Here is a 27,095-nt window from a genome sequence, read left to right as displayed (position 1 = left end):
CTCTCCAATTCTCCATACCCAAATATTTATGTTATTTAAACTTCGTAACTAATGTTTATTACTTAATTATTTAAATATTTTTTATGTAATATTTATATCATTCATTCTTATCATCAAATCACATTTCCAAGAAGTGTGATTCTCTATAGTTTCCTATCTTTATACAGTGAACCTAAACAATGATATGACATGTATAGTGTAGTTAATTTGATGCGACGTGACAGATAAATAGTTGAAGGAAGTAGATAACTCAACAAATAAAATTGCAAGATATATTCTCTCTCTCTCTCTCTTGTTTTTTTCATTTTTTCTTTTTGTTTGTTTATTTATTTATTTTTTTTAAGAAACATCATCAAATAATTAAAAATCTGCCATTGCATGTCTCCACTACTAACTATATATGAAGAGTATTGGACATATTTAAATCTAAAAACCAACAAGAAAATTTTGGTTCCCAATGTTTAGACACCGAATCGAAAGAGTACCATACGCTTTAGAGATGTTCAATGTTTTCATAAAAATAGATCATGTGGGATTCAACCCCGAACGATACGAGAATTTTTCGATTTGATAGAAAATAGGGAAAGGAGTGAGAGAAAAATTTTCGTAAGCTAAACAGAGATGGAGACGAAGAATGTATTCTCCTCCCTACCCTAGTTAACCTCTATTTATTTATTTAATATAATTATTTAATATTATGTTGTTATTATTATTAGATAAATATTACACTTAAATTTTAAATTTGATTGTTTATTGATCAAGATAATGAATATGTTTAAATTGAATATTTAAATTCAGATTGTATGTGTGAATAATTTGAATTATATTTATTTGTTTCTTAGGTAAAAATTGAATAATTTATCTTTAAATTTAAATTGTCATGTAAAACTAACCATAATAAATAATTTGGTGATAGAGTTAATTATTTAATTAAAATTTGGTCACATTAGTGATTTAAATTAATTATTTTTTAAAAAATATTAATTGAAAAAAATTCCCGCAGACCCGATCCTTGTGAATTCTCCACAAGAAATCTCCACCCTGATCCTTGTAAAAATTTTACCGGAATGGAGAATGAAATGGGGAACAGGGATAAGGAAGAAAAATGGCATCCTAACCCCACTCCGTCCCATAGACATCTTTAATTAACCGTTGAAAAGCTAGAAGATTACGATTGCAACCCTCAAATGAGAAAGAATCTTGACCCTTATGAAAGATTAAGTGATGGGCAACATCAATAAGAATGCCTAGTTCATAAAAATCAATCTCCCAATTGTAGATATTAGTCTCCACCTGAATATGATAGAGGCTATTGTCTGGAAGAGCTTGAAGTAACTTATCTAATATATTTTGACAAATGGACCCTTACTCTATGTAGGAGATCACGTAGAAGAGAAGATAAAGGGTTAAATGACAAATTTGAGCAAAGTTTCAATTTGATCTCCTTAGTTTTAAAATTCTCACAATTTGATCTTTTATGACATAGACTTGGTTTCAATTTCATCTAATATGATTTGTTTTAATTTAGCTTCTATAGTTTCAAAACTTTCAATTTCATCTATCTAATATTAATTAAACTTTACAACTCGTCCTTGTCATTATCATATATTGAGAATTTGGGCCCATTTGAATATCTTAAAAACAGACTTTCTTATTTTTATTTTTGAATATCTAAAAAAACAGTCTTTCTTATTTTTATTTTTCTATCTTTTAGTTAAGAAAAAATTTTACAAATAGAAAAATATCAAATTGTTTATAAAAAATAGCAATAAAAAAAATATACCGAAAGATTTCTATCATCGTCTATCACATATTATCAATGATAAACTTCTATCAGTTTCTATCACTAATAGATGCCGATAAACTTCTATTAACTTGTATAAAAAAATTAAATTTTGTTATTTTATATAAATAATATTTTTTATTTTTTTTATTTTTAAAAATCTCCCAATCTTCCACACATTTCTCTCTCTCTCTCTTTTATTTTTTTATTTTTTAGGGTTGACATAGCTCACATATCTGAACATGGTCAGCATCCATTTTGTACATAAACCGACAAACAGTTGACTTAAATTTACAAATATTTTAGATACAAACTTGGCGTGGGGAGCAAGTGCTAATGCAGAGCTGAAAAATTCACTCCCCATTTTCCTATAACTCGGTTGAAAGATGATTCCATATAATCCGATCAAAGCTACCATCTTCTCCCAATCACAGCACCAATTTGAAACACCCATTGTTTTGATTTTGAGGTATCAAACGCCTTCTCACTTTTTCTTGCTCTGTTTTTCTTCTGTAATTTGAATTTTCGTTAGTTATGAAGCTTTGACATTGCAACGGTAATGTGAATTCGTTTTAATTTACACCCAAAACAACAAGAGTCCGATGCTTAAGTTTTGAACTGGGTGCACTTTCTTTCAGTGTATTTGAATGGTTTTCATTTAGTTCGAAGTTTGTTTCTGCATTAGGAAAGGAAAAGCGCCATGGAAGAAGGTGAATTCAATTCTAGAGAGAAGAATATGGTGGGGGAAGGATCAGAAGTAGCTGGTGATGAGGAGATAATAGATTGTTCTGATGATGAACATCAAATGTTCGATGAAATGCCTGTTCGAGTTCGACATTTTTATTTTGTCAAGGTTTTGCCACTTGAGAACCCAAATTTAGATGCCATGATCAAGAAGGCTGAAGAGATGATAGACAAAATGAATCGAGACCAAGTTCTGCTGGCCCCGAAGATAAGGGAAAAGATGGTATGTGAAAAGAAACCATGTTCTTTCTCTTTAGAACATGTTATTCAACTCTCCTGGTTTGGCACTAGCACATGTGAGCCTTCAATCATGAAGGATTGGAATTTTTCAGTCAATGGACAAATCAGTTTTCATATATGAACTAACAGTGATATACGACACATTGAATGTAGTGAGTTTTGTTTGTAGATGGATCGTGACACGTTGCGCTCAAAATTGAGCTGGGTGAAGAACTATGATTATTATGGACTCACCCTGAAATGGCAAAAAGAGAGATTGGACATCCTGCATCTATCACTAGACAAACTAACTTTCGCAAACAACGCATATAAAGGGAAGCCGGTTAACTCGTGCTTGTCGTCAGGGGAAGTTGATAAGCAAGTATGGTCAATTGAACTCTTTCTTGTGCATTTCTGCGACACTCGATCTTCTTTGTCTGATGTAGTCTATTTATAATCATGTGAGCAGAAACTGTCTTTCTTGATGCTTCATGGCTGTAAAAACATGGCTGATGAGAGAAAGCTATTAAGGGAAGTCAATGCATGCCAAGGGAAGGATGGTGGCATGACATTGGAAGAACTCCATGCTCCTGTAATATTCAACCTTGAGCATTAATAGAATATTCAATTCTACTTCTTGCTTTTAATCTTTAGTACTTGATGAATTATCACCTCTCTTAAGTTTCTGGGTTCTCATGAATAGATTCAGCGCTTGCGACAACAATTGTCCATTAAATACGTGGGGCGTACAGAAACCGATGAAGATGCTCGTAAACAAGCCATTCTCAAAGACATAAAACAACATGAAGTTAATAGGGAGAAAGCCATTGCTAATGCTGTAGTGAAAGGAAAATTGTGGAACTCTCTAGTCTCAAAAGAGTCCCTTAAAGAAGAAGTAAGAGCAAAAAATAAAATATAGGAGCTTTTTTCATTGTGTATAGATTATAACTAAAAAGTTTGCGATGTTGAACGTTGCAGATACTCAAAAACAGTTCATACGAACTAAGGGAAAGACAGAGAAAAGTAAATGCCGAAATTAGGAAGGTAAATGTAGAACTTGAGAAGGTAGAAAAAGATATACGTTCTCTACAAAAGCTCTTCACAGATGCAAATCGCAAAAAAGATGGAGCATACAACACCATTCTTAGACTGAAGAAGCAGTATGGGGAGGAGGTACATATCATAATTGTACACTTAGGAACTCTAACTTTGAACTCAAATCATGCTACATCAAGTTTAGAAGTCTGGATTTGTACCTTGTTTGCTGAATATATCCGTAAATGAGAAAATTTTAATCGAAAAAGACAAATATACATATGTTGGGTAATTTATAAGTTATATCTATGTTAGAAGTGAAAATTCTGCCTTATTTTCGATGTTAGTCATTGATCTAGATCATCATATCTTGAATTGCATAGTTATTTTCTGATTTCTCATGTTGTGAGTCCAGTTGAACTAATGTATTTTAATGTTTAATGGTATTTTACGTGTAAAGAATGCTTCCTACTACCAATACCGTTCCCTCATGAAGAAAGTCGAATCACTTGCTCAGAAGAAAGACATTGCAGCAATTCAAGAATTATCTCAAATACAGGTTGATCCAATACCCCTTGTTTATTGTGTGTTGTGAGGGGACAAAGAAACACAAATTTTGCATCTAAATCGCACGTGCTAAAGCATGACACAGGGTCGAACTCTCCATGATATTCATAGTCGTACTAGCTATGGCTTCCCTTGTTCATAGACAGTTTTGGGATTTTTAGAACTTATGAAAGCTGATTTTTCCATTACGAACAGGTTGAACAGTTTATGAAGCAGTGGAATGATAACCTGGATTTCAGAAACGATTACAAAAAGAGAGTCGTCCCGTCCTTAAAAAACCAACATCTTGGTTTCGATGGGAGGATGATCACCAACCAGAAGCCAGCAGTTGAGGACACTCGAAAAGTTATTAAACCAGAGGCACTTTCTAAATCTAGATTGAAATGGTTGATGAAAGATCTTGAGGATCCCTCAGAACTTCTTTCTTGATGAAACTAATGCAATAAATGTTTGTTCCCTTCCCTTTGCACATATGCTTGAAGTTTCAGCTTTCATCCATTTGTTGCTTAAAATCTCCATTTCTGTAAGTATTTTTCTGTTCGATCATGTTCAAAAGTGTTCTTATTGGAGTGGGTTATAGAGCTCATAGTATCTTTCTTTGAGGTCATTGTCCCTTGGTTTGGAAAGGCATTAATTCAAATGAAAAACCAACCAATGTCAACCTAAAGAATATCCGTCGGGTATGACATCAATATTGGGGTTTGATTTATAACTTTGTCATCTCGTATTGATACTCTACACATATATACTCACACATATATACTCACATATATATTAACTAATATGAAGATAAATAAAGGTAATTGCAAATATAGCAATTAAGTCCTTGAATCTATTAGGGATATACTATATCGTTAATAGGAGTTTATCAACGTACTACAAGAATTATGGGCTTTAATGTTGATGTCAGTTGATAACCAACATTAAAGATAGTGTTATTAAAGTCGTTTAATGTCGGTTGTCTTTAATGACGGTTTTAAACCGACATTGAAGAGGGTGTACAATGTCGATTGTCAACCGACATTAAAGCCTTTTAATGTCAGTTTTAAACCGACATTAAAGCTCATAATTATTGTCCTTTTTTTCAATTATTGTCCTTTTTTGTCAATACCATATCCGTTTTTTTCAATTATTGTCTATGTATTCGATATAATTATTGTCCAAACCATTTTTAATGTCGGTCACAAAGTTAAAAACAACATGTCCCTAAAACCAAGGCAATCAATTTGTACATGCACAAAATAAATTCTTAATTGCTTTCACAAATCCATAATAATAAGTTACAAAAGAGGAATTCGAAATGATGATTTAACTCTAAAACCAAGGTAATCAACAAATTACCAAAACTCATAAGCATTATATAGCAAAATTAAAACTTTGATCCAAACAAGAGCGAGAACTTGCTTTTTAAACTATAAAATACAAACTATGCACACAATTGTTGTCATTATATAGTGTTTTCCAAATAGTCTTTCAATTGCTCTTTCATTATGTTTTCTCCACCATCCACCACAAATTTGATCCAAATCGAAAGCATGACTTCTTGCAAGCAGAGAAAAATGGGCAAGCAACATATAATAAAACTTATAAAAACATATTAAAGAATGTTGCACATCAGAAAAATATATCATCTGTTCTTCAATGTTGTACATCTTCACAAACTTAATATACAATTCCAACCTTTCAAAGTTTATATAATAGAAGTTGCTCATAACAAAAAATATACACTAATTATTTTCCCTTAGCTAGAGTTGAGCTGAAACCAATAATCCAAAAATTACTTAAACTAAGGTTATTTTCCCTTTGCATTATGTTCATAGCCCACCCCAACTAATCCCAAAGTCCTTGAAGGGTATCTCCAAATGTCTCAAACTCTTTCCACCTTGGAAAACTCTTGAGGTGCTTAAGATTATACCAAATCCAAGACAGAACAAATTTTAAACATGGAATTTACAGCAATTGAGCTTTCTTACCTCAGGACACCTTCTACACATTCATCAATAAAAGTGAAAGATCTTGTTTGAAAACCATCTCCCTACATCTCAAACTTGTCTACAGAAGTGAGGGCCTTTCTTGCATTTGGATCTACCTTTCCATGTTCCAAATGGACCATAAATATTGTGGAACCTCCCAATTCGGCATTTTATACCGAAATCCTTAGTATAATGTTTGCACAACTCCTCTGTAGCAAGCTTCTCCAAACCATAAGCATCTTGGGGCTACGAAACAAATGTCAACACAGATTTAATAAGCACATATCTAATAGTTATTTCGCTTCCAAATCATTAACACATAAGTAAATATGAACCTCAGCAGGCCAAGCACCTGACTCTTTCAAGCTCAGATTAGTTTTCAATTGTTTAAATTCAGGGTAGATGCAAGCACTAGAAGCATAGAAAAACCTGCACTCACATGATAGAAGATCAAATTATCTGTTGGGTACTTCTTTTCTCATTGGTAGGGACAAAATCAACAACAAATGAGGGAATAATCTCATATTAAAAAGATTTACAATAAAAAATATTCCCCTTTAAAAAATTTCCAGCTCATCCTGACCCCACCCCCCACCGACAAGCCATAACTCTAAAGCATAAAAACATTGACCAACCAACCTTGTACAATTAAAGATTCAAAGCATGCCTAAACACCATGAATTGAGAAAATTTTCCTTGAAAACTAACCTCTTCACTCCATTGATTTTTGTAGCTTCAAGCATATTGAAGCTAATCATGGTGTTATTATACATAATAACAGTGATTGGACTGGATGAAGCCCATACCACCCATATCAGTAGCCAGATTGAAGACATGGTCAATTTTCTCAGTCACCTTCATGCAATTATCCATAACTCTGAGATCAACAAGATGGAATTCATGGCAGAACATATCCTCTGTCATGTGTTCATTCTTCTTCCAGTCTGAAGCAATGATGTAATGTCCTTCGCTCTTCAAACGCCTAGCAATGTGCAAAATCTTCACAACTTAATATGCAAAATACACACACAATCAGTACAAAGCCATAATGGTCAAAATCTAATGCACAACAAAAAAGAATTCCAAAGTTTATATCAAAATTAAATAAGATTGACCAATGGATCAAATAAGCAGAAACAAGTAAACAAGCTTTCAGAATCACAAAGTCACCACGAAACTATAAACATGTCACACTCACAAACTATACATCCAAGTGTCTAAGAAAGAAGCCAAAACAAATAATATAGCCTCAAAACTTACAAATAAGTAACATATCATATTTATCTTAACTACCTCATCATTGAAAGTAGTACAACTATAAATATTACATTTTATAAACATGGGGTAGGAACTCATACCTTGTCTTTTATCCAACCTTTCAAATTAAATAATGCTCTTTGACCTATTTACATTACCAATGTGACTGAGGCTTAAAACATGTTATGTTTAATTCTTAAGTTGATAAAAAAAACAAACCTTCATAATCACAAAGTTACCATGAAACTAACTTGTCACACCGACAAACCATATATCTAATTGTCTATGACACTTTAACATCTGGGTTGTAGGGTAATACTCCTATTCCAAACACTAACCATCATAAGTTGAGTAGTACTTGCAAGCAACAAGAATCGATACCTAATGGGAAAAAGACCTCTACACATGGAAGAAAGATTGATATCATGGTTATGAACAAAAAAGTTCTCAACTTTGAAACTTTCACATTTACATTTGTAAAATCCACCCAACGCCAGTCATTTCATGATATCATCCAAATTCTTGAAGAGCTTCATTTACCATTTTATTACAAAATTGGACCAGTTAAAAGAATTTCCTCAGCCAGTTTACTGTCCCTCTCTACTTGGTAAGTATAGATCCCTTCAAATTCTTCTTAAACAGAACCCCTAGCTTCAGCAGTGTCTGGTTATAGACATCTTTGTCTGACCATGTTGTTCAAAGGATCACAAACAAAAAAGATTTAAGACAAAGGATTGAAAGTGAAAATGTGATCAGAATTTATATTCAACTGACCGTGTTTATTGGGAATATGCATAAATGGTACATTCAAGGCAAAATTCTTGTAGTGAATGTGTTGGATCTAGAGTTCCCCAAGAAAAAGCATAAAGAGGTTGCGATACCAAATCTTTACTTCTTTGTTGCACCTGCAAAACAAGAAAACTCAATAGTTGAATAAATGAAAGAATCTTCTTTTTTATGATCTTGAAGAAGAGAAGCTTGGTTACCTACATATGAGCTATAAAGATGATGGAAAATTTTTGGCAGCATAATGATGCTACCGCAACAAAACAAAAAATTTACATTGAACCTGTTCAAAGAAACACATTCTCAATAATATTCCACAACCACTTGTTCTCAACAGAACTATCAGAATTCCTAAAAAATGAATACTCAAGAACACATACATCAATAAGCAAATTTAGCTCACAATGTACTTCAAATCTCGAAAGTTGTCACAAAAGGAACAATGATTTACAAAAACTCTCCTTGTAGGTTTCTTCAGATAGTCAAACATAAACAACAATGATTTACAAAAACTTATATCTGATTACTCACTTGACTATAAATCTTAAAAGATGTCACATGGGCATTCGATCTTATACCTCTAGATTCATGGACTTGGTTCTTATCAATGAAAAGAAAAGCCAAAAAACAAAAACTCAACAAAGTTCAAAATTTCATCAATCCAAACAAATATCACAATAAATCGTGTCCTTAGAGTTAGACTTTTTCTATAAATACTTCATAATGATATAGAAGCCCACGAAACTAGCGAGATTAACGATGTATAACATTCAAGAAAAATGATAATTCAATAAACACATTCAAAATTTTGACTGAGTTCAAAATGAAGAAAACAAAAACACAAAGTTTGATAACATTAATCAAAACTAATTTGGAAACAAAATCATAAACTAAAAGTTACCCAATAACCTAAGCCAACTTTACTAAAGTAACTGGGATGGTATTTCATCTTTCATCTTTTTTCTTTTCTTTTTCTTTCCTTCTTCTCTACTACTACCATTTTTCTTTTCTTTTTTTTTTTTTATGCAACAGACGAGATCCACCCACAAATGATGGTAGTATGACACGATGGAGATCCACGACAGAGGTGGGTCGCGGTAACTAGTAAAGAACAGACCTAGTGGCGCACACGGCAGAGACGCACATGACGATGTGTGGCTGTGGCACATGTGGCAGAATGAGCAGTAGATCCGGGCGACTGATTAGACGTGGGCAACTAGATGCGACAGTGCAGGTTGCACGACGAATAGACCTGCACGGAGGCCAGATCTGCACCACAACAGACTCTTCACCCACGATCAACGAACGAATGGCAAGGGTTTGAAAGAGAGAAGTGAGAAAGAAGAGGATCTAAAGAGGGAAGTGTGAGAATGAGAGAAAAAAGAAAATAGGGGGAGAGTAAAAGGGAAATGAAAAAAATGGGGGGAAAATAGAAAGTGAGAGGATAAATTAAGCGGGTCTTTAATGTTGGTTTAAAACCGACATTAAAGGTACCCCTCAATGTTGGTTTAAAACTGACATTAAAGATCCACTTTTTTTTTTTTAAAAAAAAAAACAAAACCGAAATTATACATCCGATTTCATTTTCTCCAACCGACGTTAAAGCCGAAAATTCTTGTAGTGACGAGAGAGTCTATCAATGTTAGAGTCTACCATTGATAGATTTTGTTGTACTAGCAATTTAGTAATTACGATAGGTAACAATTTTAGGGCTAATACTTAGGTGTATAGCAACATTTTTACAAAATTACAAATATAGAAAAATCTATCAATGACCTATCAGTGATAGTATCAATCACTAATAGACTCCAAAAGTTTGATCTAAATTTTATTATAATGTATTGTGTTATATCTACTAATATTTTGGATTTAATTGCTATATTTGCCACGATCACGATCCAAATTAGAGTTGGAATATGTGTATAAAAATCTCTACATATAAACCCACATGCGATTGACTTTGATTTATATACAAACTTTTGCGTGGGAGAACTTGGTGTACAGCAAACGAATTCACTTTATATTCTGATATGAACAAATCAAATGATGGTTCAATATATTCCCAGTAAAGCTACTATCTTCTCTCGTTCACAACACCAATTTAAACTACCTACCGTTCTGATTTTCAAAAGAAAATTTCACAAAATAACCCAGAAACCAAAAACTTTTCAATAGATGACCTTTTCTAAAAACTTATCTATATCTGATCTTTTTGTCATGTGAAATACAATTCTTACCCCCACTTTTAATACAACTCAAGCGGTGCCTAAATAGCTGGAAAATTAAGGGATCGTTTCACATTCCTTTCATACTCTCGATTTTTTGCTCTTAGTTTTCTCTAGACTCTCATTTAACTTCGACATCATCTTTGATTAGTTTTTCATTGCTCGTCGGTCGGTTTCTACACAGTTTCCATCATCGTTCTCATGATGTGAAAGATATTTTACACGTTTCCTTCAATGCATGTTGATTTTTCCATTCAGCAGTATCAAAATGGTTAGTTTAACAAAATTGATCGGCCAATGTAGGTTAAATGATCATCCAACTTAGGTTATACAATCTCCCAACATAGGGTAAACGATCTCCCAACTTAGGCTTAGACGATCGCCCAACTTAGGCTTAGACGATCGCCCAACTTAAGCTTAAACGATCGCCCAATTTAGACTTAAACGTGCCTGACTTAGGTTAAACAATCGTTTAGGATTTAATAAGCGATCGTTTAGGTTTTATTAAACGATCTTCCACTTATTATCATAATGCATATGTTTGTTACAGTTTACTTTGATGATCATCCCTATTGATAAATATTTTCCTGCTACCGTCTCTTGCATGGTCCACAAAATGAATGACCTAATTAAGAAGAAACTTACCACAAAGCAGATGTTGATGTTTAGGAAAACCTGCTTTGGTCCATTGTTAGATATGGAACTTGTGTTTAATGGACAGTTGTTCCACCATTTTCTGTTAAGGGAGGTTAGTGATGAGAACCCGAATGTTATAAGCTTCAACATACTGGGAAGAAAGTTACATTCACCCAAGATGATTTTAATCTGATAACTGGGTCATGGCCGATCAAGGAAACAATTGAAAGAGATACAAGTGGTGAGAGACTACAAAATCTATTGCTCGGACCGAAGGACCCAAATGAGAAGAAGGAAAAACTTTGTAAGGATGTTTAGATCGCATTTGAAAAATTCAGATTTACAAGTGATGAAAATGTTGTTGGGGTTGATGCCCTAAATCTCATGGGTCATGTAGTTTGTAATCGTAATGTATAAAAAATTTATTTATCTAACAAAATAAGAGGTATTTTATTTGACATTTAGTAGCATTAACCCACAAAACCAATAAACTAAGATCTAAAGTTATCTTTTGTAACTTAAACATGTATGTGGGGACATACATGTTAGTGTTGACAATCAACAAGCAGAAGCAATTAGGATCTTAAGCACTCTAACTACATTGATTTTAGCAATCAAGCATGCATGGTCATAAACATAGAAGTGCAGTTTCTAAAATTCACCTTTGAAGATTCCTCCAAATTAGCAACGATTCCAGCTTCAATCTCTTCTCCTTTGGCTTCAAGACTACTACTTGTCCCTACTATCCTCTTGGCCCTTAGATGATTGTGGGATCCAAAATGAGAATGATTTTAGGGAACATGGGAGAAAAACTGTTTTTTGTGTCAAAGAGAAGAACTCTTTCTTCATAAAATTTCTCTTGCATGAACCTCTCTTTTGCTCTATGAAGCCAGGTTGTGTTCTCCTTTCAAAAGATTGCATTCTTAGTTTGACACCAAATACTTTAATAGACAATGGAATTGGGAGGTGGAAGAGGAAGTGGGAGAAGTGGGAAAAGCCCAATTCCTTCCTTTTTTTTAATTCTAAAAAATTATTTTCTTTAAAATCAATTTGATTTAAAAGTAATCAAATTCCTTTAAATTAATTTCACATAAACTTAATTCAAATAATTAATTAAAATAATTTAATATCAAATATTAAATTATTAAACCACCAATTCCTTAATCACGAATCACTATTCATGTGTTTATCATATTTAAATATCTTTTAGTACTCCAATTTCGTTTAGTTTGATAATTTAAACGTTTAATTATATCACATATAATTAATAATTCCCTTAAATTGATTTGAACATTTCAAATACTCTCATTATGCTATTCTAAAGTTTAGTCCATTTACGAGCTAGTAGGGGAACCTAATAGACCTATTGAACATGAGCGCCAACAGTCCGAGATTAATTTGCTAAACTATTTTCACCGAGTTAACCAACATTCGTTAACTACTAGGTCACTCCTCTAAATCCCAATAGTTGCACTCTCCTTACTGTAGATATATTTTTGTTCATTTGCTTTAACCATGATCAATTAGTCGATCCTTCACAGTTTTTTTGTATTAATGGTCGACCACCAGATTCACCGTCACCCATGAACCTGCACCTACGCAAATAAAATTTATATGCACCGAACTAACCCCTTATACTAACTAGTAGTACAAGCAGCAAGTTTAGGATCGAACCACAGAGAGCCAATTTGGATTCCTTAAAAGTGGAACTTGTAGAATGTAACCAAAGGAGGGGGGTTTTGTGAAGAGTTGTGAAATAAAATTGCGTAAAACGAAAAGTGCGCAATGCAAACGAATATATAAATAATCAATCGAACAAAATACTTAGCTTGGGTATTTATAGTTTGATTCATTCCTCATCAATTCTATCATAAACTATTCAAAAGATGTGCGAGAACATTTGAATTAAAACTTAGCCTACTTGATTAGAATCCTAACCAGTAGTTCACAAAATCAAGTTAATTAACAGAAAAGTGAGAATCCTCAACTAATTAATCAATCAACAGGCATTAAGATTTAAGGTAAAGCTAAGCCAATTAATCAATTTCCATCGTCTAACCAATTAATTGAGCGAGATTTATCTAAGTTAGAAAGTAAATGCTTGGTAAATAGAATCTCAATTTAACACAACAAACTAACTTAACTCATGTTTCTAGGTGACGACCACCTAACGATTACAAATTAGGGTCAATCAAAGCAATCAATTAAACATGCATAGCTAATTTGTCAGATTATCCCATACACGAAAATTGAAGAATATGCTCAAGATAAATTCTCATAAATTCATAATAAACTCGTAGAATTACAATACAAGTCTCAAGAATCGAATTGGAACGAAATTAAACTAACTAACCTAAGCTAAGTTCTTACCCTTTAGCCATGAAACATGTTCAAAATCAATACAATTGGCAAAGGGGAGGAATTTTTTACAAAATTTTGGTATAAAAGGGAGCTAAAATGAGGTTGGAACAGAGCGGTGGCGCTCCAAATCGGGTGTACTCGGCGTATTCTCATCGACTGACACAAATATTTCTTTTATAAAACTATCGCAATATCGCAACGCTAGAAAGAGCATTGCAACGCTACGACGCATAATGGCCAAGCGTCAGGCGAGCGTCACAACGCTGCCTTGACACTATGTTGTATGCGCATTAAGTTTGAATGTATGTATTCTGTCCTAGAGCATTAGAGGGCAGCATTGGCGAGCGGTGCGACGGTGGTGTTGAGGCATCTCCAAAGCGTTGCAACGCTTGGGGCAGCCTTGCAACACTGCCCTGCATCGAAGCATTCTATCCAATAGCATTGAGCTAGCGTTGGACTTAGGTTTAATGAGAGCGTTGCAACACTCGACAGGGCAGCATCCTTCATTCCTTCGTCATTTGATCATTTTAGCTCCTAACTTCATCATGTTAACACCTTTTTGTCCTGAATGCTTAATCCGACTACTTGTACACTCGAGTCCTACAAAATAATCAATTTAACCAAATTAAGTAGCTAAACAACCCTAAGTTAAGTGGAAGAAGATAGCATATTTCCAGTGTTATCAAACACCCCCAATTTAATTCTTAATCATCCTCGAGCTAAAACAAGCAATCATGCAACAATAATCAATTTGTCAAACTAGAGTGTTCATTACTCAAGTCTTAGTAGCAAACTAGGATTAATTTCACAATCAATTAGGTGATAAAAAAGCATTCCACCATTTCAAGAACGGTTTGAAAATTCGTTTTAAAGTTTATTATGTATGTTCAAGCTCAAAGTTATTTATTTTGAACAAGAGCGAGCCTGGAATGGTCTTATGAATCTTCCATTTGTTTTCCCCCTACACTAGCTCGAAGGTTACAGAATTAGTTTTCCTAAATTAAAAATGATAATGACATCAAATTGCATCGATCAAAATCTAATCATCCATCGCCCCTACCTTTTTTTTCTTTTTAAAGCTCAAAGGGGAAACTTAATCTAAGAAACGAACTTTCGTTTTGGCTTGCTCATACGGGTGTCATGCGAGTCATCCAACTATGGGCCAATTTCCCTTCAAAAGTGCCTAAGCTTACTCATTCCTCCAGGATACTTTAGCTCAAAGGGAAACCACGGGTGTCATGTATAGGAACTTTTTTGGAAGAGATCCTTGAGCGGAAGTGGATCGTCCAAATTCCATTAATTATTGAAAACTAAATTTACAATAAACATACAAGATATGCATTCAAAATAAATTACAGTATGCTTGATACAAAAAAAAAAGGGTTCAAGATACATTACCTTTGAAGAACCTTTCTCTTCACGTATCCCTCGAACAATCACGAGTCTCGAACTCAACAACGTCTTGAAGACCTTCTTCAAGAACTTCACGAACCAAACAAAGAGAATACTACCAAAATGAGCCTTTGGTGTTCTCAGGGTGAGAACCCAGGAGTGGTGCGCTCTGACTATTTTGGTTAAGAGGATTTTTTTATTTTGGAGGAAGAAGAAGATTGAGAGAATGCACAGAACGTTTCTCCAAAGTCTCAATCGTATTGTCAAAAACCAATGTTAGCTGTATGTGTGTTAGGAAGAAGAATAAAACTAATTTTTCTTTTATTTCTTTTTGCCACAAAACCAAATAACCATCCACTAAGATGGTTGGAGAGAAAAGAGGGAACTATTATTCAAAATAATAAAATAATATAAATAAATATGATAACTAACTTATCATATTATATTTATATTAAACTATATGTTATATCAAATATGATATATAACATATAGTTTAATATTATATCATATACAATATAAACTATAGTTTCTTTTCTCTATTTTATTACATTTAATATAAATCATATTTATATTAAATTTAACAAATATAAATCATATTCATAAAAAATATATTTGAATCTCATTCAAATATTTATTTCCTCCAATTAAACTGTAATGTATCAAATACATTATAACAATTATATCATATACAATTGAAACGATTTAATTATATCAATATAATTAAATCCCTCTTATTAATTTGAACGATTCAAATTAATCCAAAAACTGATTCTCAACTAAATTCTTATGAGCTACCGAGGGGACCTTATGGACCTGTAGCTTGAAACTTGATGCGCTGCGCAAGCATACGCAATCGAAGTAATAAATCGCAAATAGGGTATCGTCCTCGGGGACCCGCGTGAGCAAAATTTTCCTAAATTTAGTTATTCTTTGTTAATTTTATTCAAGCAACCCAAAAGATGAATTGTATCTATAACTATGACTAATGAAAACTCAATCACACACACAAGAACAAATTCAGAGCAAAAAGATTCAAGGGTGTTGTTTCATTTAGGCAATACAGTGAACATGACATGCAATTGATTGAAATTGATAGATTGAGGCTAAAAGTTCTAAAATCAGGAAATCCACTCTCGAGCTCAAACCCTCCTAATAACTACCCATCAACCCGAATCTCTTTTATCGCTTGAATAGTTACAGCCCTTAAGATCCTTCAATTGCACCCTTTATTATTCTAAATTCATTCTCATGCAATTTCGAATAACAATCTAAATTATTGGGTTTAGCGAATTAAACTCTCTCTTGAGACATCTAATTAACTTAGGTTCATTCAATTAATAGTTAGTTAATCAAAAGCATTAAACAATAATAATTTAGAAATCCATGCAAAATCAATCAACTGTAAATTCAATATTCAGAGTAACATTCCCTAAAATCCACAAACACCCTAGAATAATAGAGTTTAACCACATATGATTCTAATAACAAAATTTCACAAATAATCAATCATTAAAGCAAAAAGTAAATTAATGTAGAAGAATGATCTCCCTTCAATAGGTCTGAATCCCAATCACGATCTCCTTGACTCTCGCCATGAATCTCGTGTTGTTTTTCAACAAAACAGCACACTCACGAAAAATCTTCTTGTCACGAACAGCCTAAAAATGATCTTGAATCTACTCTTAACCAAAATCTCGAGTCTTCTACCAAAAACGATCAGAACTGCTGTAATTCGACTCTTGTACGGACTAAAATTTCTCAAAATCAGCTCTACCTCCTTTTCTCTTTTCTCCTAGCGGTGCAACACTGTTATTTATATTATGCTCACAGCGTTGCAACGCTGGTGTCATGCCAACCGCGTGTAAAAGTCGTAGCATTGCAACACTGCCCTGTTCTAAAATGCTCTCGGGTCTGCAGCGTCAAGAAGTAGGGAAATTTTGGGTGTAATCACTACTCCCATCCCATATCAAACCAAACAAAAACTAACAATAGTAGCTCTAAATTTGAAGGTAATAAAAGCACTTTTTAGATACTTTTCAAAGCTCCAACGGTACATGAATAATGAATTAATCTCTTTAATTACATTATCTGCCATCCGTTAACTGTCGGGCACTCCACTAAAGACCCGCAGTTGCACTCTTCGTACTACTGATATATTTTTGTGTCCATTGGATATAACCAATCAACAGTACGATGACCCTTCATAAATTACTCGTAAGTACAGATGGTCCAAATTGCCATTTTTCCACTATAGTTACATCTAACTCCTTATGTACCACTGATCTCTCTAATGAACAATAGATCATAGTCCCACTATGGCTAAACCGCTCTCGGGTCAGGAGAGGGTGTGGCGTCACATTGTTCAAGATCCCGAATCAGCCCTTAAGGGAGCAATTTATCTATTTACCCCTACTTCGATGAATGAGTGAATTAGATCTTGTGTAGTTGTGTTCTTAGCTCCCCAATCATACGAATCTCCAAAATGGTAGGCCTTTTGAGTCGGCGATCTGGCCACTCTCACCCATACAAATCAAAGGACCGCCCTCATAGGCAGGAGTTCATAACTCACTTAGGATTTAGGTCATGTTACCTATAATCATCCTGGTGAAATGAAAGTCTCTATTATGAATAGTGTTATATAATGAGACTAAACATTTCATGGTTCGGTCTTATACAAACTATTTTATATAGAATATCCCCACTCGCATGTCTAATACATGAATATCAGGATCAGATCATTTATAGCACTTTACAACAATTGTAAACCTACAAAGCGAGTCATATTCATAGTGTCACCAAGATAAGGTATCTAGCCTTATCTATCTACTCCAGACCATTTAGGTTATCACTTAAACATGATCCACATGTATGTCTCCATATACATGTTTAAATTACAACGATAACCTTGGATGTTAGTTTATTGGTTTTATGGTTAATGCAACTAAAATATCACATATTTTATAGACGAAATGAATAAAATATCGTATATTATTAATCATATTTTAAGGTATCAACCCCAATAATGGCCGCCCCAGGTTAATCATACCCTTGAAGAAGAGGAGTAGACCCTTAAACATGCATAAATGAAAATTCTCTCCTTTTTTTTTTTACTAGATAACAGTGATATCAATTGACTACATCTCAAGCATGCATTATTAAATTGAATCGTGGAAAGACTAATATCTATCACCAAGGCCTATTGAAGTTACAACAATCTTATGGTCTCATAATTCAATTCTAAGCAAGCATACAGGGTTAAGATAGATATGCACAGGGCTTGGAGATGTAATAAAAAAAAATTAAGCATAATTTTTCAAAAACATTATGAAAATTATGAATCCTTTCATCCAACCTTTTCTAGTACAAAAATAATTCATACGAGTGCATTATAGACTAGTCATCGTAAGGAACAAAACAGCAAGACAAACTCAATCAAGCAAACATTGTTTGAGCACAACGCTCAAGAACCGCAAATAATATCATCATAAAAAAAACAGCCCAAAAATCTAACATCTCACCCCTAACTTTTAAAATGCACATTGTCCTCTTTGTGATTAAAATAAAGCACGGGGAATCGGAATACTTTCCTGAAAATGGAGTGAAGGAAGGATATAGGACACTCGACTCAACTTCTTTTTTCACCAAAAATCCTAGCAAACAAGAATAATAGAAATAATTAGGCCCAACAAAATTTTTAAAAAAATTATTGAATTGAAATCTAACCCTAAAAAGCAAACAAATTTAAATCATGGCTGCCTTTAGGTAGCGCAAATATTTATGGTCAGTTGTTTGACCATGACCTGTCTCCTGACAAGATACATAAATATTCTCGTGTTTCTCAAGTCCCTTCTTGGATGAATCAGTATAGCCTGGTAAGGCTAAAAGGCTTCTCATCTTAAGAAGAAAACCTAACAAATCAAATTTGATTTTTTTGAAAAATGGTAAAAAGAATAAAAAGAAAGCCTCAAAAGACTCAAATGACTGTAAAGAGCCCACATAAATAAAAGACGTAACAGATTTATGAGGACTAGGATAACAAAACTCAAATATATACAAAATCCCAGAAGTTAGAATAGGGTGAGGTCTTTCTCAAACTCTACGTTAGGTTTTTAAATGATGTATATTTTCTATGTTAATTTCCCCAAAATTATATTGATTATTTGCTTTAATTGCTAATTTTGTAGGTAAAACGGTCCCCGAGATATTTTGGAGTCATTAAGAAAATTGTGCCAAAAAGATTTAAAAAAAATGACTAAGAAAATAAAAAAATTGAAGAGAATCGAGTATACACCCAGAATGCCATCGAGTAAGGTTGTTGAATCATCGACATCGAGTATTTAGCATAATACTATCGTGTATAATCAAATAAGAATGTTGAGTATTCTGCTATCAAGTCATCGAGTTTCTTCTTATTCATTCTTCATCGAGTTAAAGCTATCAAATAAAGGACATCCAGCATCGATCATCGAGTAATCTATCATCGTGCATCGAGGATCGAGTATGAAACAGAAAGCTCACATTTTAAATAGTAGAAAACTCGATGCATTCATTCTTTTTTCGAATTTTGACGCGGTTCATCCTCGCGCCTCATGATGCTTTGCTGCTGGTATAAATAAGTTCAGTTCTTCAATAAAAGGGAGAAGACATATCATTTTTAGATGAGATATCATTTTGAAGAGATCCATCATTCTCTGGAGAGAAACTTCAAAGAAGAGAAATCTATTTTTTAAAGAGAGACTTCGATTTCCAAGAGCGATTCTTGTAATTTTTTGTGAGATTCGATCGATTTGTACTCAAACTTGTATCTGTATGCGACTGTTAATGGACTGCTTGACGAATTTCATACCCCATGAGTATGTAATTCTTTTGCTTGGGGAATTATATTAATTGACATTTTCTTGAGGCTTTTCTTGAATTTTCTTTCATGTAATTACTTTCTTTTGAATGTTTTTGCTATAATTTAGAATAAAATTGATTAAGATTGAATTGACGACTCAAGATTGATCAATTTTTATATGCAAAAATTATATGGTTCTATCACAAATTGTAATTATAGTACCAAGAATTAGTAGTCATGATAGAAAATGTGGACTTCTTTTCCTCTTTTCTTTAAAGAATCTATTAATTCAGAACATTCATGCAATCAATCTTGAATTTTCAGTCTTTTGATTTCAAGATTGGAATAGTTAAGAAAATCCATGAGTTTAATGCAATTTAGGGTTTAATTGTGAAATGTCTTTAGGAAGCATTTAAGACCTAGATTAGGTTAATTTTGAAATTAGCTAATTAGTTAGAGTTCTATAAATGTCATTTGTTTTGGGTAGATAGAATTGATGACACCTATTTCACACTGAACACTCTATCACCTAGATCTTGTCAAATCTAGACCCAAAATTCTCCTTAACCTCACAAAAGGGTAGACATGGAGTAATGTCCTCAATCAGGTCCTCTAAAAGAATTGCAAGAAAAGTCGCGGCTTGTCCCAAATAGGCATACTTAAAATGGTCTGGAAGCTCCTTTAGCTCTACTTTAGGTGCCTGCAAAACAGAAGGAAGCACGTTGTCAGAAGATTCATTATCAGAATAAAAGAGCATACCTACCCATTCTATATTCAATAAAACAGCAAGCTCTTCAACCGAAATCAAGTCTCCTAAATCCTCCTCCTCATTATCATAGACGTCCCATATAACTTCCTACTCAAAGTAGTCAAACACATCAATCATGCACAAATACTGTACATGCCTTTTGGTGGAAGATTTCATATCATTGAAAATATTAAACTTAGCTATCTCACCATTGAACTCGATGGACAAAGTATCCTCATCCACATCAATTTAGTCTTGATCGTCTTCATAAAAGGTTGACCAAGCGAGATGGATGCAAATGAGATAGATGTGGGCTCTTCACCATTAACCTGAACTAGGACATCCTCTATGACTCCTAATGGGTGTATAAAAGACCTATCAGCTAATTGAATTACAATTCCTGTCTCAGTTAGGTCTTTTTAATTCTTGATAAATTGAATAAGGCATAACATTTACTAATGCACCCAAATCTAGCATGGCCCTATCAATTTTCTTTTTACCTATGATGCAAGGGAAAGAAAACATACCTGGATCCTTTTGTTTTTCAGGCAAGTTCTTCTATAGGATCACAAACACAGATTGACTCACCACCATTCTCTTATTTTATTTGGCTTGTCTTTTCCTCGTGCAAAGCTCTTTTAGGAATTTGGCATATTTAGGAATTTTCTTGACAGTATCGAGGAGAAGAATATTTATCTACACCCTTCTAAACATCTCCAAAAGCTCCTTGTCCTTGTCAACCATCAGTTCCTTTGGCCTTACAAGCCTGGAAGGAAAAGGCACTTTAAGCACGTATGTATCTAAAGAAGGATAAGGGTGAGAATATACTCCCTATTTATTTTGTGGTGGTGGTAAGATGGTTGAATTCGAAGAAGAAATTCCTCAGCTTTCCAATTCCGACTCTTTTGACTCAATAGGTGGCTCTAACTCCTTGCCACTCCTCAACGTGATTGGACTTACATTTTCTATAGGGTTTGATTCTGGTTGAGATGAGAGTTTGCCAGATATCTCTCAAATTTACACATCGAGGTGGTTAGTTACGAGACTTGGGTCTCCAAAGCATCAATGACACTCTGAAATTTAAAATGATTACCAGCAAGACTTTTAACCATATCTTCTAAGGACATACCTAAACCAAACGGAGCTCCATGACTAGGTTGAGCCTACTCCTTCTGTCCTCCCCATTTGAAGTTTGGGTGGTCTCTTCACCCAAGATTGTAAGTCTGACTGCATGAGTCCCACCTTTTTGCTTTGCTTATTGAAATTATAGCCTCAACAACATTTACCTCAACCGTTGCTCCTAGCAGAGCACTTGGGCAAATGGCAGCTGAATATGCTGGAATGCATAAGCAAGCAGCGGAAGCAAAACAAGATCATTAAAAATTCTAATTCATTAATCTTGACTTCAAATTCAGCATGCTCATAAACTAAAAACAGAGTTTCAACATTAACCTTTGAAGTACCTCTTGAATCACGATCTTCAACTGCAATCTCCTTTCCTTTGGTTGTGAACCACCACAAGGTCTTCCCTACTATTCTCTTGGAGCCTTAGATTGAGTTGTGGCACTCAAAATAAGCTTGAATTAGGGAAAATGGAGGAGAATGACTGGTTTATCAGCCTTTTGAAGAACTGTTCTTCAGCACACATTTTTCAACAAAATTCGCAACTATTGCATCATCGATTTCCACCTCAAAACTGAAGTTTATATTGCATGACGTTCAAGCAACAAACCTTCTGCATGAATTCCAGCTCATGCTTGAGAATTTGAGCTGTAAAAATGGTGGAACCATGAAGGAAGTCTAGGAAGAAGTGGGAAATTCCCACTTTTCCAATTCTTCTCATTTTCCAATTTTTATTTCAATTTTGAAACTTTTCCAAAATTAAAACTAAAAATTAACTTTTCAATTTTAATTCTTTAATCAAATTGAGTTTTTATTAATTTGATAATTAATTTTTCTAATAAAATTAATAATTAATAATTAATTAAACAATTTAATTAATTTTAATTAATTTAATATCAAATATCAAATTAATTAACCACCAATTTCACTATCATGAATCCCTATTCATGAATTTAATATTTAAATCATATTTAAATATTAATAGATTCTTCAATTTTGTTTAATTCCAAAATTAAACGTGTAATTATATCACATATAATTACTAATTCCCTTATTTCTAATTTGAACGTTTCAAATCAACTTATCACGCTACTCTAAGGCTAATCTTTTTGTGATCAAGTAGGGGGACCTAGTGGACCTATAGATCATGGGCTTCAACAATCTGAGATTAATTGGCTAAACTCTTTACACCGAATTAACTCCCATTCATTAACTACTAGGTCACTCGAATAAAGCCCATAGTTGCACTCCCCTCACTGTAGATATATTTGTTGGGGATGATGCTCTAAAGTCTTGTGTCCTGTAGTTTGTAAACACATTTTGTATGAACGCTTTTGATGTATAATATATGATATTTACTTCACTTCATAACTTTGCACATTGAATATTTTATTTGCTTTACCACAAACCAATAAACTAAAATCCCTGGTTGTCATTATGTAACTTAAGCATGTATGTCGTGACATACAAGTGGATCATATCTTAAGTGATAACTAAAATGGTCTATAGTATATGGATATAGGAGGAAAATATCCTGGTAATGCTACGGATGTGGCCCGCTTTGTGGAATGGTTACAAGTGTTGTGACTTGCCTCATATGGCCTAATCCTGATCATTCGTGTAAGGACATGCGAGCGGGGGCGTCCTATACAAAGAGTTTGTATAAAACCTAACCATGAAGTGTTAACGTCTCGTTATATAATGTCGTTCATTACAGAGACTTCACTTCACTAGAATGACCATAGGTAACATGACCTCAATCCTGAGTGAGTTGGGAACTCCTGCCATTGAGGGCGGTCCTTTGATTTGCATGGGTGCGAGTGGCCAAGTCGCAGACTCAAACCTACTACTTTGAGGATTCGTCTGATTTTCTAGCTGGAAACTCAACTACACAAGATGGAATTCACTCCTTCCCCAAAGTAGGGGTAAGTAGATAGATTGCTCATTTAAGGGCGGATCCCGGGGCTTGAACGATATGGTGCCACACACCTTCTAATGGCCCGAGAGATGTTCACACATAGTGGGACTATGTTGTATTGTTCATTAGAGGGATCAGTGGTACTTAAAGAGTAAGATGTAACTACAGGGAAAAACGGTAAATTGCCCCAATTGTACTTACGAGCATTTGTGAAGGGTTATCGTACTCATGATTGGTTATATCCGAAGGACACAGAAATATATCTGTGGTAAGAAGAGTTCAGTTGTTGGTCTTTAGTGGAATGTTTTTCTGTTAATGGATGGTGAATCTCGTTTCTAAATAGTTTAGTCAGCTATTCACGTATCGTTAGAGCTTCGAGCCATAGGTCCATAAGGTCCCCTTGGTAGCTTGGATACAAGTTGAGAATCAGTTTTTTGGTCAGTTTGAAATGTTCAAATTGAAAAGAAGGAGTTTGATTATATATGATATGATTGACTAAATGTATGAGATACATTAATTTGGAGGAAATTGGATATAAATATGATTTATTTCTAGTAGAGGAGAAAATACTATGGTGGATATATGATATCAAACTATAGGTTATGAATATAATGTGATTATATTTATTATTTTATTAATTGGACAGTTATGGGATAATTGCCTGACATTTTCTCTATAACCATATGATAGTGGGAAGTTCCATTCGATTTTCGTAACTAAAGAATAAAAATGAAAATGGTTTTCATTTTGCAAAGGACATGCTTAATTGCTCATTGAGTGTTTTGCGTTCGATCGCTTAGTAATTCAAAGCCTATATGATAGCGCCAGTTTACTAAACGATCGCTTACACCCGTTCATGCATATAATAAACACGCTTACCTTTTCCCAAACGATCACTTAGCGCATGAGCTTTACTAAACAATCGTATAGACGATCGCCTAGTTTTTCCTACACGATCGTGTACCTCACCTAAATGATCAAGCATCTTGACTATACGATAGTCATTGCCTTCTTCCACATGCATGATCATTGTATACGATCTGTTTTCCTTCTCTCCTCTACCAAATTCAAACAGAGCCCACTCTTTAGATTCTCACTCCGGGAATACTAAGGGCTCCAAGTGGTGGTGTCGTCCCCATCTTTCTACTGTTCGTGTGATTGCTTGTTGAACGATTGATTGCTTGTTGAACGATTGATTGCTTGTTGTTCTAGCGAGAATATGAGGAGTTCGCTCGTGGAGAGAGCGAGATTTCAAGTGAATAGAGTCTTCAACTGGTAAGTTTGTTCATTCTCTTGTTTATTTATGTGTAAGCATGCCGGTAATTTAGTTTTTAATGCATATCTGTATGTGGGAATGTAAATGTGGAAATTCTATCACAATGTTTTGGAAAGATCTGCTTCCGCTCATAGGTACTCTTGTATAAGAGTTCATTTAATATTGTGTCCACTCGATATGACCATGATTAGTAAGTTAACCCTTCACAAGTTATTCGTAATAACGGCTGGGTCAAAAGGTTGTTTTACTCCCGAGATTACCTCTTGTTGCTTAAGTCCCACTGATTCTTTAATGAATAATTGGTTTATGATCCGATCATCAAACCGAGTCCCTCTCGTGCCAACGAGAGGGTAAAGCCCCTTGTTAAAGAACCGGAGTCAACACTTAAGGAAACAACCTCTCTACTATCCCTGAAAGTAGATAGGAGTGAGTTCCATCTTTCACTTTATGTCCCAATCTATCTATCCGGTCTTACCCCTAAAATGGGAGGCTTATTGAGTCGGCACAGTTAAGCCAACCCTCACCTCTACAAATCTAAGGATAATCTCGAATAAACAGGAGTCCATGTTAGCTCAAGATTAAGGTTATGTTACCTAGGCCATCATTTTGAAATAGTCAGTGTTAAACAGTAAATAATGTTATAAAGTAAGAGTGACTTATTTCTTGGTCCGATCTTGCGCAAACTTCACACAAGATGCCCCACTTCTCATGTCACTATATGTACGAATCATGATCACTTCATCTGTAGCACTTTACAACTTATTATAACAACTACAGAGTGGGTCGCATCCAATAGTGTTACTAGAATAAGGCACCCGACCTTATTCATATACTATAGATCATTTAGATTATTTACTCGAACCTAATCCACTCTTATGTCTCTACATAAAGTTTAAATATTCATGTAATAGTCATAGATCTTTTAGTTTATTGGATTTATTTCTAAAATGAAATAAGCAATTCATATATTCAATACAACTTTATTGAATCGAACTTCAATAACAATTTTATTGATTTACAGAATGAGTTTATTGTTTACAAACCACGAGTTTTAGGACATAAAAATCATCAGAATGGTCAGTTCCGTGATACACTTGGCAAACAGTCGCAGGCTGTCCAATCTCTACCTTTGCTAGCTGCTTTACAATAGAAACTAAGTCAGATATTTATTTCTTAAGTTCACTTACCTCATTGGAGGATTTAACACTGATTGCAGCTCTGGTTCCAAACTGTTAATAATTTGATGCAATAGTAGCTATCAGGTTCATTGCCTCAGTTGGGGTTTTATTGACTAAGGCTCCTCCTGCAGTTGCATCTATGCTGCTTTTTTCATTCTGCATTAGTCCTTTGTAAAAGTACTAGATCAAGAGCTGCTCTGAGATCTGATGATGGGGAAACTTGTCACAGGTTTTTTGAATCGTTCCCAATACTCATGAAGGGTCTCCCCGTCGAACTGCATGATGCTGTGAATCTCTTTTCTGATACTAGCAGCTCGAGATGCTGGAAAGAACATTGCCAAGAACTACCTCTACAACTCTTCCCAGTATGTGATACTCCCAAGCGGAAGAATGTAGAGCCACTCCTTGACATCTCCCTTCAATGAAAAGGGGAATGCTCTCATATTTATCTGCTCCTAGGTCACCCCATTTGGTCTCATTCCATTGCACACCACATAGAATTCCTTCAAATGTTTGTGCGGATCCTCACCCTATAGACCAGAAAACGTAGGAAGTAAATGAATTAAGCCAGATTTAAGTTCAAAGTTACCTGTCCTCTCAGGATAGGCAATGCACAACAGCTACTGAGTGAAGTCAGGTGTTGCAAGCTCCTTAAGAGTCTTTTCTCGTTCGACCATTACTCGAAAATTCTTCGGAACGCTTTTTTCTCTAGATGTGTCCTCAACACAAATATCTCTATCAAGCATAACTCGCTGTCTCCTCTTTCTTTTAATTCTCTACTCCTCCCTAGGAATCTCTACAAACTACAACTGTCTAAAACCTTTGGGAATGTGGGTCATGCACCAAAAGAGAAAATCGATTAGCAAGGATAAACACTACAAGTTCAAAAATCAAGGATTCCGTTGGCTCCCTGGCAACGACGCCAATTTGGTCGACCTCTGGATTCACCGTCAGTCGTGAAGCTGCAGCTACGCAAATAAAATTTATATGCAGAACTAACCCCTTTTACTAACGAGTAGTATAAGTAGCAAGTCCAAG

The 27,095-nt window shown here is 34.4% G+C and overlaps 1 protein-coding gene and 1 pseudogene across 1 annotated transcript; one reads left to right on the top strand and one right to left on the bottom strand.

The window, feature by feature from the left end:
* The first annotated feature begins 2,039 nt into the window (after positions 1 to 2,039).
* Positions 2,040 to 4,950, top strand: LOC120067926 (proton pump-interactor BIP131-like). The gene is made up of 8 exons (XM_039019567.2): positions 2,040 to 2,252; positions 2,474 to 2,750; positions 2,937 to 3,128; positions 3,216 to 3,338; positions 3,450 to 3,641; positions 3,725 to 3,919; positions 4,242 to 4,340; positions 4,544 to 4,950. Exons 1-8 carry the CDS (start codon positions 2,170 to 2,172, stop codon positions 4,775 to 4,777), a joined length of 1,395 nt encoding a protein of 464 aa, XP_038875495.1. The 5' UTR covers positions 2,040 to 2,169; the 3' UTR covers positions 4,778 to 4,950.
* A 678-nt stretch (positions 4,951 to 5,628) lies between these two features.
* LOC120067648 (GDP-mannose 3,5-epimerase 2-like) lies at positions 5,629 to 26,392 on the bottom strand (annotated as a pseudogene).
* Positions 26,393 to 27,095: the final 703 nt, after the last annotated feature.

The sequence above is a fragment of the Benincasa hispida genome, chromosome 12, assembly GCF_027475165.1.
Source record: "Benincasa hispida cultivar pf3 chromosome 12, pf3_genome.v1.1, whole genome shotgun sequence".
Classification (NCBI taxonomy): domain Eukaryota; kingdom Viridiplantae; phylum Streptophyta; class Magnoliopsida; order Cucurbitales; family Cucurbitaceae; genus Benincasa; species Benincasa hispida.
This window is presented reverse-complemented; position numbering and strand designations above follow the sequence as displayed.

Coding starts and splice junctions, on each gene's coding strand:
- LOC120067926 (XM_039019567.2), top strand. CDS start 2,170: ATGATTCCATATAATCCGATCAAAGCTACCATCTTCTCCCAATCACAG. Junction 2,253..2,473: donor CCCATTGTTTTGATTTTGAG/GTATCAAACGCC, acceptor GCATTAGGAAAG/GAAAAGCGCCATGGAAGAAG. Junction 3,642..3,724: donor AAGAGTCCCTTAAAGAAGAA/GTAAGAGCAAAA, acceptor TGAACGTTGCAG/ATACTCAAAAACAGTTCATA.